The following is a 12405-nucleotide window of genomic DNA, read 5'->3' as shown; positions in this document are numbered from 1 at the left end:
ACATGATCAAAAACTACTCTGAAGAAAACACAATTTGAAATTACCCAAGGTTAAATCTCTAATAATAGTCTTCAGAGAACCTGACCTAGATACGTCAAGTATGATCAGAGAGATATATATCAAAGCATCTTTTAGTTAGTTAAGAGTACTAGGCTTATTTAAATCTCCTTTATCTGTTCACACCTTAATTTTTGTTATATTGCCATCATTTCTGTAAGTGGATAGTAAAGCTGTTAAACTTGAGAATTTTCTTGAGGTTATTGATGTCTCTCCCTTGCTACCTTCATCTTGTGAATACAAACTAATAATTTATAATCATCAGGACCACAATTCACCAAACACACAGATGATATAAAAATAGAATTAATGTTATTCACTTTGATGAACAGGTACACTAGCAAATCATATTACATACAGACGACCAAGAGCCAGCTTTTGGAATTCTGACAAATTGGGATTTCAGTTGTATTTGTTAATAATAATATATTTTTCTTGCAATTCTTTCCACAAAATGGAAAACAGAAGATCTGCTGTAAAATATCACACTTGTTTACTGTTATTACTGAATTTTTTTATTTACAAGATCTAATCTTCCTTAGATCAAGTTTTATAGGAATTCATACTCATTAATCCCTAAGACAAATAATGAAACCAGTGAACTTCATTTTAAATAGATTTATAACAACTGTTTCAGTAGTACAATGAAAAGAACAAAATAGTGCAGTTAAAAATCTGCGTAAACATCATTTTCCTTTCTCTATATATTTTAAAAACAAGACTTTTCATGTTTAGAAATTCATTCATTCTTATTCATCTTGTAGTTAATTTAAATTCCTACGTGTGGTTTACTGCTGTGGTTGTGGCAGGGATGTTACAAGACAAAGAGCTCAGGACAGAAGAGCTGCAGGCAAAATCCCAATCCTACTTACCTTAGCGATGCATATCATTCCATTAAGGTCAGAAGAATATCCAAATATTATTAAAAAAAATAACTCGTCAAGAGTAAGGGGCACATATGCTTTCTAAGCAGAGTAATCTATCTTAAAATATCCCAGTAATGAAGAATATAAGCAAAGTACACAAGTAAAAACACCTTCAGAAAACTGAGTAAACACGCTAGATGAGCACTTCTAGAAAAAACTCACTGCATATATCCAAGCTTTTTACATTTTTTTACATATATATATATATATATATATATATATATGTATCCTCAAACTTTTACAGACCACCATGCCAATCCTCTTCAGATCACTAGTACCTTGTAATTCATTCCACTGTCTCTGTCTCTGTCCCCTAAAGTCATGTCTCTCCATGTCTCATTTCCATCTCCCTCCCATAGTAGAGTTTCCATAACACTTTCCCAGTCAGCACTTCTAATTCCCAATTATCTTATGTCAGCAACCCATAGTTTCTCTTCTAGTCACATCAGGGGTCCTTTAACCAGCCTCCTCCTCTGTATGTGAAAACTCTGTCAATAATATATAAAAAATAGTTTAGAATGAAATTTGACACAGAGATTAAAGCAATCTTCTAATTAGTTTTGGAAAAGAATATCCATCACTCTTTCCTATCACTAGACACTAGCTTACATTCATAAGTGACTTCGTTTGCAAAAAAAAATTTGTAAAATAACCAGTACTGAACATACCCACTTTCAGAGCTTCAATAAATTGGGGGGTGAGGGGGGGGAACAACCTTCTTCAACATACAAATTATTATGCAGTTACAGTGACCTGTACAAAAGAATACTCAAGTTCATCTCTGTTTCAGTATCTGTCTTCACACTTTTATAAAGTCATTATAAATTGTTAAATCCTAATGAATATCAAAATTTCAGCTACGGTAAAGCATCTGTAAAGCAACACAACATACTAAGGATGTTGGTCAAATAACATTCCTACTCCTCAGATGCTTGCTGCATTTAAGAGTTGTAATTCTGAATTTAAGAGTTTTATCTAAAGAAACGTACCATCTCTCAGCAGTTGCTAGATAAAAGAATGAGTATCATCCTTGCACTGTAATGCCCTGTTTCATTTTCAAATTTAAATCACATTCAGAAACCAATTAAATATTGATTATATATGAAACCTATGTGCTAAAGTAGTCTGGATAGTACCATATTGCCTACTACACTGATTTATGAATCACGTAAGTCCAATTCTTTAAGTCACGAAAACAAAAATTAAGTCTCAAAAAAACTGTTTTTAAAATCAAGGAAAATAAACAATACTACAGTAAACACCTACTGTAACTAGATTAAAGGAATCTGTCTAGTCTAAATTACAAATACATATATATACACACAGGTACACAAACACACATATATATTCAAAAACCAAAAACATAAGTTATAAGCTTTGGTTCTGTTAAACAGGAGAACTGCAAATATTCAAGTATATGGAGACACAGATTCAGTTTTGGCAAATATTTAGGCATGAAGAAAAATTGGTATGTGCATATCGTAAGAAATGCACTGTTTTGTCTAGAGTAACAGCCACAGTGCATGAAAATCTTTCGTAACTTACTAGTGTTTATGTTGGTGCTGACCCTAAACTACAAACTTCATTCTTTCAGTTTAGGAAACAACCTTCACTCCCTCCAGAAATTTAGTTTAATTGTACATTTGTTGTTTTGGTGATTTCTGAGTTTCAGTTGTTCCACCTTAAGTTTTTAACACGAGGAAACAAAGCCAGCTATATAAAATTATTAAAAAAAAAAAAAAAAACATACAAGATAAAAAGAAAACAACACCCCATCAAAAAAGTTCCAGGTATATTATACAAGAATTACATGAGTAGAATAATTCTGTTTACCATATTTGGGGGAAAGTCAAAAGCAAATTGTAGCCTTTTGTCTCTGCAGCTCTTTGTTTTAACTGGAGCCAGACAAAACGCATAATGAGCTTACAGATGTCATTGTACTTTATTCCATTTTTTTCACCACACACATACACACAAAAAAGTTATTGGGTAAAATAAGCATTATTAAAGCTGTGAGTGAGCCAAGTTACTACTTGCTCACACTACACACATTCTATCTACTGTTATTAGCACTTACTTTCACAAGTTTTCAGACTCATCAACAAAATGGAAATAAGTCGGGGGGGCATAATGTTTTTGCTTTGAAGCTCCAGAGATCAAAACCACATACCTCAATTCATTCAACCATCCTACTACAGCCTTTCCTGTTCCTCCAGAGCTAACCTTTAATGGTTTCCTTCCTGGAATATTTTGCAACTACTTACTCATAAGACAAGATATCAGCTGTTTATTTTCAAAACCCCTACTAATTTTTTTTACCTCGTAATAATCCCAAAAGGAGGTAAAAAGCACATTCACAACACCTGCTCATACATGGAAGATCCTAAAGAAGGAAGAAAATTAATTACACCTACATTGCTCTCTCCCTTCTTTAGTTACCAGCTCTGTTTCTTCATGTCAGTCTTCCAGCATGATTTGGCCACTGCAGCAATGCGGCCTTCTAACTACAGCATAAAAGCGCACTTATCGTAGGCTCCAAATGCCAAACAGGCTCCAGCTTCACACACACAATACCCAATTATGTAAAGCGAATGGAAACAAAAACATCAAAAACAAACAAAAAAAGATGCAAAGCAATAGTCAAACTGCTCCACTTTTAAAAGGATAAGAAAGAGCACTATAAAGGCTAGGACAGGGACAGCTCTTAGGAAAAAGCCAAGAATGCACAACAGGAAAAGCAGTAAGATTTGAGAGTGCAGAAGAATGCTGTGGAAACGAAAGATTTTTTATCATTAAATTTGGAAATCAAGATGATTATTTCAACCAGCATCTTCAAGCTTAGGTGAAATATGTAACTTGAAAAAGGTTAAAAATACTCAAGACTATAATGCCTGAGCAGCTCTGGAGGGTTTGGGGAGTGGGGAAAAGGAGAGGAACTAGTTTGCAGCAAAGCAGCAAGAGTTATTTTACCCAATAGGAGCTGGATAGAAAACATTTGTGGTCTTTATCTTCAATCTAGAATAAGAAAAATTCCAGAATGGATAGAAGAGTTATCCAAATTGTTTTCACCCTCAGGGGGGTAGAAGGCTTCCCTATGCATGTGGGAGGAGGGGAAAGCAGGTGTAGCCCCTTTGCCACTTCTGAGATTAAAAGCATAGATAGTAACTCACAGTCACTAAAGAAATGAAGAGCAAAGAAAAGGTACTTAAAAAACACTGCCTTCTCTGCCCCCTTTTTCTGATACCTGCAGCTTCACCTCTCCTGCCCCTATGTCCAGATGTTCTCACCTCTCTGCTGTACCCACAGATATACCAAGTAGCTTTTTCCTTTCTCTATCATATTGCTCATACACCTAAAGGAAAAACAATAAAAGCAGTCTCCCTACCCTCAGCTACTGCCCAAACAGCCTCACCTGACAGGAGGAGCACTTGGTGAAGTAGACTGAGCCTAAGAGAGAGCCCACTCGACTGCATGTTGAGAACATCATGTAAAGTTTCAGGGAACTGGAGCTCGACAACTTTGTCAGGCATGTGCAAACAGCCTATTTGCAGGCCTATAAATCACTCATCTCTAAGCAGATTTTCTCAAGAACGGCATAAGGTGTATCCTACACCAGGCCAAATCCCCTGCCAAACTTGAGTTCCATCTCCAAAGCAAAAAAAAAAGCATCAGAATTTGTCAAAAACAACTGTAAAATTGTTTAACATGGACAAAAAATCATTTTCCTTAGTATTTCAACAATAGATGAGCTAGTTGGGCTGAACTTTGCAGAGAAAGTTTCAGTTGATGGCAAGAAATCCAGCATGAAAAATAGCTGGATTAGGGTTAATAACTGGAAAAGAGTTAATACGTGGGAAAGCTACAAGCAATTAACAAAGCCTTAAAATGGAAACAGTGAGGGAACAAACATGGCTAAAAACTCCACCTATGACTTTAAACTGGCTCCCTTCCTCTGCCTCCCAGGAGGGTTATACCTGTTTAGCTCAATCCTAATTTGGGGAAATAAAAGGAACTACCTTCAAACAGAAAGTACTCTATTACACATTACCTTTCACAATGCTACTCTGAAAAACATCTGCATAATACTTTTCAGCATGCTCTAATGGTCTTTTATATCCTGATCCTATACATGCTAGCATAATCACAGGGTACATACCTACTACCATGATGGTAAACTTTGCCATAGCTTTTGTTAAAGTTGCCTACACCAAAAGTAAACACTGCTTTTAAGAAATTTGTGTAAGCAAATGGTTATGACACTACTCTCCCACAGACCTATATTTTCTTACTCTTGCACACGTTTATTGGTGTTCCAGTGCATTTTTTCTCATACATGCCCCCCAGTCTTCGCACAGAACAGAGGAGAAAAAAAAAAAGTGATGCTCCTACTACTATGCATTATAGCACAACACACTGGATCCTCTAGGGAAAATCCCCTCCCTAAAAGTTCAGAGCAATAATAATACTGCCCCCGGCTAATACAAACTCATAGGGTAATGGCAGGCATCACAAAGATAGTCTAGACAGTCTAGACTATCCCTGAACAGAGAAAGGGTGTGGCAGCTTAACTCTCTTCCCAGGCAAAGTACCATGACAGCCAGCACACTCCCATCAGAAATTAATGAAAATAATTATTTCCTACCAGTTAGCATTTGAAACAGACCAGCAATACCTCTGCTGATCTTAAACCTTATCTTGAACTATGAAATTAATCCAATAAACTAATACCTAAATTGTACTGTTCTGACAAGCAAGAGCAGCAAGTGCTAAGTAGAGAATACGGAAAGATGTTTTGCTTTTGTTTGGGTTATAAAAGCGGAAAACAGTACATACAATTCCAGTCTTTTTACTGAGACTCCCTCAGTGTTCTTGTACACAAAGTGAACGAGTAATACCTATAGTAACCTTATTACACTTACAATGAAATAAAGTGGTATGTGATTCATCCTCTAGTTTGTCATTGGATATATTCATTATAATAACCACTTACAAAACTATGATTGCTGCTGTTCAAGAATGTAAAAAACTGCTAAAATCAACAGTGTCGTAACAAAATTCTCAGGGTAGCTACCTACTAGTACTTGTGCTGTGGATGCAAAATATTTTTTTTAATTGAATTTGGAAACTAAGGTGATTATTCCAACCAGTATCTTCAGTCTTTGCTGAAATATGTAACTTAGAAGAGGTTAAAAATACTCAAGAATGTAATGCCTGAGCAGTTTTGAGGAGTTTTGGGGGTGGGGCAGGGCAGAGAATTACTTGTCTGCAGCAAAATCTTCTTTCATCTTTTAGAAAATGACTTGCACACATACACACTGCACATCACAAGCTTCTAAATAAGATATATACAGTAGGTGAAGTACTGAGTTTCTACACAGCAAAAACACTGAATTGTTTGCAACTGTGCTCCTACTCATCTTACGCCTGTAATCAAAATGCAACACTCTGACAAAAGTTTTTCTTAAATTATTTTTCCTTAAACTCTTCATTTTAAAACATGCCAATACCACCAGTGACAAAGCCACAGGTTATACCATTTCTTACACAATTTGCAATACACTTGAAAGCAAAAAGTGACCATATTTAGTATCAGTACAAGTTATAAATATAATGCCTTGAAGACTTTAAAGCCTTTTTCAGTTTAAAAGTACTTTGCAAACAAAATTGGATTAATACCCACCACAACTCTGTGAGGTAAATGACATTAGCCTTATTTTACACACGGGAAAACACGAGTTGGAATGGTTAACTGCCTTTCACTTGGCCACAAGAGTCACGAAACTAGGATTAAAATGGGAGCTTCCTATTTCCAGCTCTATGCTGTAAACTAATTCGTTCATATTTTTACATGCACTTTTAAAGTACACGTAATTCCAAACATTAAACAAATGAGGTAACACGGTAACCACAAAATCGTATCTGCCTCAACAAGAACATTCAAGTGTATTTTGTAAACAATCTCACCATAACACTACACAGACGAGACTCCAGTTGCTGAGGCAAGCTCAGATTTTCTGAGCAGCCAAACTTCAAGGATGCTACGCTCTGCGGTCATTTTGCTACTAAAGGGAGTTGAAGATATTAAAATCACAACGAACAGCAAAAATTAACCTCGTGTGTGACAGCCAAGGGTTTGCGTGGCTGCCGTACTTTCCACAGCATCTCCCGCACGGAGGGAACGTCTCACCTTGTGAGCCCATCGTACCTCACCACAATTTGCAAATTAAAGGCTACAAGCGGGAGCGCTCCACAACAAAAGTCACCACGCCAACCTGATTACAGCAACTGCCTTTATAACGAATTGCCTCAAACCGCCGCCTCGACACCTCACGGTACCTAACCGCCTTCTCGTGAGCGGAGCGACGACAAAGCGCGCCGAGATTTGCCGGTTCCGCCCGCCCCGGTTCGTCAGCGGCGCTCGGAGCCGTTACGCTCCCCCGCGGGGCTGCACCCCCCTGCCCGCCCCCCCGCCGGCGCGCGGCGCCGCCCCAACGGGCCCGCGCCGACCGTTGGCCCGCCCGCGCGCGGGGGCGGCGGCGGCGCGCTCACCTTCGCTGGCCGGCGCCCAGCTCCTACATCGCCTCCCGCTGCTGGAAGCTGATGCTGGCGTACGCGCTCAGGTCGTCGCTGGAGTGGCTGCTGCCGCGGGGCTGGCCCGGCGGGGTCGGCTGCTGCTGCGGCTGCTTCCCCCCGAGCAGAGCGGCGCCCTCCGGCGTGGGGTGGAGATGGTGGTGGCGGCGGTGGCCGTTAAAATCCTTCACTAAGTCCAGGTCGATGTAGTTGAGTCCGTTCTCGAGGGCGGGCGCGGCGGCGGCCCCCGGCTCCCGCCGGGCGGCGGCGGCGCCCGCCGCCTCCCCCGCGGCGGGCCGCAGCCACACGTTCTCGAAGGAGGCCGAGCTGTGGCGCTTCACCTCCTCGGCGCCCCCCGCGCCGCCGCCGGCGAACGGCGCGCCCGGGCCGCAGCCGCCCGCCGCCCCGCGGGCGGCGCTCGGCGTGGACGAGAAGGTCTCGGAGCTGTGCCGCCGCCGGCCGCCCTGCGGGTCGGCGCGGATCACTTTGGCACTCTGGTTGCGGCTGGGGCTGAGGCTGACGCGGGTGAAGGCGCTGCTCGCGCCGGGGCCCCCGAGCAGCGAGGAGGAGCGCGGCGGCGCCGCGGCCAGCTCGGCCGGCGGCCGCGGCAGCTCCGGGGAGGCCAGCGCGGCGGCCGGAGGCTTCTCCGCGGCGGCGCGGCCCGCCCGCACGTCGGCGTAGTTGAGCAGGCGGGCGGCGGAGGACGGGGAAGGGCTGTCGGCGCAGTCCGAGCCGGAGCCCCCGCCGCCGCCCGCCAGCTGCGTGGTCACGTAGTCCCGGCCGCCGGGGGCCGCGCTGCGGCCCGGCCGCACTGCGGGGGCCGCCCGTGCCGCGGCGAAGCCGGCGGGGCAGGGGGCCCGCGGCGGCCCCAGCTCCATGTTCATGTACTCCTCGGCGCCCTCGTCCCCCGGCGGCGGCGGCAGGCCCAGGCCCAGGGCAGCGGCGGGGAAGGCCAGCTTCTCACCGGCGATGAACTCAATGTTCACGTACTCACCCGGGCTCTTGGGCTCCGGGGGCAGGAGGAGCGGCGGCTGTTCCCGGGCCCGCGGCAGGGTGCTGGCCTTGGGGCCACCCAGCGACAAGCGCGTGGGCCGTGCCAGGCGGCTCCTGGTCTGCACGGCTGTGTCCACCTTGCGCGGTGGCTGCGGGCCGCCCTCCGGGCCGCCGCCGCCGCCCAGGCTGTCGCTGCTGGTGGACGAGGACGAGTCTTCGGCGGCATAGAGGAGGCGGCCGGAGCTGAGGGCGATGCGGGGTTGAGGGCTGCCCTCATCGCTGCCCGCCACCACCCCGCCGCCTCGCCGCTGCATGTGCTTGAAGGAGCGTGGCAGGGAGAAGTAGGAGTAGATGGGCTTGTGGTGGGGAGTACTGGCAGCAGCAGCTTCCTCGGCACCCGGCTGCCCCGTGCCCCCAAAGTAGCAGTCCGGTGGGGTGCTGGTAGTGGAGCCGCTGGCCGGGGACATGTTGATGTAGTCGCTGCCACCACAAGGGAGCTTCCCTTCATTGCTCTCCACCGAAAGCTTTGGGTGGTGGCCAGCCTCGTTAGTCCAGATCTTGCCATAGCCCGCAGGGCCACCATCAGGTGAGTAGCTGCCACTGGGGGACATCATCATGTAGCCATTGGAGTCCACCATGGGTGGAGGGTGGCGCCCCCCCCTGCCAGGGTTGATGATCTGCTGCGGGGCCGACACACTCTTAGGGCTCATAGGCATGTAGTCTCCGCCCTTGGGGGGCCCACCACCGCTGGGCACAGGTGCTACACCGGGAGACATCGGCATGTAGCCATCATCCATGTGGGGGGCGGAGTTGGTCCGATGGTGGCCGCTGTCCAGGTGGTGCATCTCCAAACACTCCTCGGGGTAGGAGTGAGTAGGCACAAAGGCCGAGTGCCGGTAGGAGGACAGCCGGCTGCCGCTACAGGGGTAAGAAGGCAGCATCTCCGTATACTCCTCAATGGAGGCCACTGAAGACTGCGAGGGTGTCTTCTGGTGAGAGATGGTGGGCGAAGTGCCTGCAGAGTGAGTCCGTTTCCTGAATGCCTTCTCCAAGTCAGCAACCTCCTCACCACCACCTCGGGGACAGCAGGGCGTACCAGCGTAGCGGGGCTGCTGCTGTGGGTGGCAGGTGCGTGCGATAAAGTGACCATTGGGGGCTGCCAGGCTACAGCAAGATGAGGTGGCCTTCCCCCCCATGCAGATGTAGTTGAGCTCTTCATCACCCCGAGCTGGTGGGGTGTGCCCCAATGAATCTGGGGTCACACTGCGAAAAGAGCTGCGGAAGTCACAGGGGCTAGAGCCATACTCATCAGAAGAAATAAATCCACCATCGCTTGGGGAGCCGGAAACTGAAGCACTAGACCTGCGTGGAAAGAGGCAGTCCGAGGTGGAGCCATGGCCACTAGTGCTGCTGGATGACAGGCTGACTGGACTGGTGGCTGAAGGAGAGCAGCGCGAGGAAGGCATTGGGATGGACCGACTGTGGTTGAGCGGAGGATGGAGCCTGGAGTTGCCACGGTGTCGATGCGAATGGGTCCGGTTGGCACTGGGACTAACTGGACTACCATCCACAGAGGCAGGCCTTGACATAGTGCCTTCCCCATCACTTGATGCTCGTACCCGGAAAGAGCTGGGTTTGCCACCAGTACCTCCTCCGCCACCACCAGCAGGAGAGGTGGCAGTGACGCTCTCAGTCCTGGACCGGCGACTGAGCCCTACTTGACTGGGTGGAGGGTTGTTGATGTGGTGTCTGCTACGAAGGGGCACAGAGATGGGGTTGGAACAGTTTGAAGAGGACTGGCTCTTGCTGCGGGGCCGAAATTCCTCGCTCATGGCTCGCATGGCCTCCAGGATGGTTTCGTGCATGTTCTGCGCCACCACCGAGTCATCCACCTGCATCCAGAACTCACCAGGCCCAGTCACAGCTGAGCGCCCCACCTCAATGAAAAAGAAGTTCTCAGAGTGACCACAGCGGCGGATATTGAGCAGCTGTAGCACCACAGCAGCCGCATCTGAATTCAGTTTCACAAAGCTGATGGTCTTGTTAGTTAGGCACAGGCGGTAGATGCCAATCAGGTTCTTTGTCTGGCCTAGGCCCTTAGGCTTCAGAATGACTTGCCAAACTTCCTTAAAAGCTGGGCCAGGGGCTACCTCACCATAGTTATCCTCACCTGCTTCCCCCAGTCCCACATTGCTGCCCCCAAATGTGACATCGCTGTGGTGGTGGTGGTGATGGTGATGGAGGTGGTGGTGGCCCTTGGCCCTGTTGTGCAGCTGCAGCAGTGCTTGGTACCAGCTCTCCTGTTCAGGCTCACTGTCAGCTGCAATGGCAAAGTGCTCGTCCTTGGTGTAGAGGGCCACCAGGTGCTTGTTCTTGGAGTCAGCTCGTTTGTTGATATTGAAGCAGCTTTCCAATGGGATGGAGCGCTTGGGCGCCCCTGACTTGTGTCTCCATTTCTTCTCATTCTCGTAATACTCCAGCCGGGCGGGTCCTGACTCGCTGGCTGCCCTCAGCACGAAAAAGCGTTTATGCATGCTCTTGGGTTTGCGCAAGTAACCCACCTTTCTGACATCTGAGAAGAAGCCCTCGTTATTATCTGTGGGGCTGGCCATGGTAAAGGGAGAAGCGGTGTTGCTGCTACTGCAGTTAGCAGTCCACAAGACCCCAAAACAGCCAAGCCAGTCAGAAAAGACAACCGTCTAAAATAAAATTCATGCAATAACAATTAAAAAAAAAAAGAAGCAAAATAGCTCAGGATCCCCTTTTGAAAACGGGACGGGGGAGGGACAGGAGCAGGGTGAGAGCAGCTGTTCAGTGGCAGAGGCAGCTTCCAGTACCAAATCAGAGTTTGTGTTGCTGTTTATGCCCAAATCGCCCTTAGATGGGTAAGCGCGTCCTTAAGAAGTCCAGTCCCAATCAGTCCAGACGAAAGTCTCGTCCCAGGAGCAGGCGCCGGGAAAGAGAAACGCATCTTTCACGCGTGTGGGTCGGATTCCTCTGCAGACAGGAGCAGGAAGGGGTCCCCTTTCGCCGCTCCCCAGCACCCTTTCCCTTCTCAAGTTTGCCTCCGCGAGTAACGATTTCTGTTGCAGATTAAATATCCTCTTGGGGGCGGAGATTGTTTTGCAAAGTCCGGGGTTTGCACCCAAAAATACACGCTCTTTCCCTCCCTCCCCCCAAAACGACCAACTCCGAGCACCCACAACACACACACCCCCTTCCCAAATATCAGCGCCGAGGTTGCTGCTGCTGCTCCCGCTGGTGCGTGCGGAGGAGGCTGGCGACCTCATTCAGTCCCATCTCGTTAGGCAGAGAAAGTGCCATTTCGACACAAAATGCGACCAGGCAGCGGCAGGAGGGGAGGCAGCCCGAGCGGAGCAGGAACATCCTCTCTTCCTCCTCCTCTTCATTCCAGGCGGCAGCGCCTCAGCGGCCGGCGGCCGGGCCCCCTCCCGCGCCCCAAGCTGCCGGAGCAGCGGGCACCGCCGCGGCGACTCCCTCTGCGCCGGCTTCTTCGCGGAGTTTCCCGGAGCCCCGCACCAAAGCAGGCGGCGGGGGCCGCGCTCGCCAGTCCAGCCCCCTCCAGCCGCCGCCGCGGCTCAGGCTCGCTCCAAGGAGAACAACACGTGACGGCGCCAGTGCGTGGACCATCCCCGGAGCCGCCGCCGCCGCCGCCGCCGGGCTCCCGGCCAGCCCAGCGCCGCGGCCCCACGCCCCGCCCCGCCCGCCCTCGCTGGGCGCCGCCGCGGGGGCCGCCGCCGCCGCCGCCGGGCCCGGCCCCGCCCCGCCCGCCGCCCGCCGCGCGCCCATTGGCGCCGCCGCCTGCCCGTCACGCCGAGGCCGCGCAGGGGGCGGGGCC

At 48.4% G+C, this 12405-nt stretch overlaps 1 protein-coding gene across 1 annotated transcript in view; it reads right to left on the bottom strand.

Annotated features, from left to right (window-relative positions):
* Positions 1 to 12150, bottom strand: part of IRS1 (insulin receptor substrate 1) — a 55992-nt gene extending 43842 nt beyond the window's left edge. Inside the window, exon 1 of the mRNA XM_062583132.1 lies at positions 7533 to 12150. Coding sequence (XP_062439116.1) covers positions 7556 to 11158 — 3603 coding nt within the window. The 5' untranslated portion in view covers positions 11159 to 12150 and the 3' untranslated portion in view covers positions 7533 to 7555. The remainder of the gene's footprint in view (positions 1 to 7532) is intronic.
* Between the last annotated feature and the right edge of the window lie 255 nt (positions 12151 to 12405).

The sequence above is a fragment of the Rhea pennata genome, chromosome 9 (genome assembly GCF_028389875.1).
Source record: "Rhea pennata isolate bPtePen1 chromosome 9, bPtePen1.pri, whole genome shotgun sequence".
NCBI classification, from domain to species: Eukaryota; Metazoa; Chordata; class Aves; order Rheiformes; family Rheidae; genus Rhea; species Rhea pennata.
Note: the sequence above shows the minus strand (reverse complement) of the source record. Positions and strands in the feature narration are given on the sequence as shown.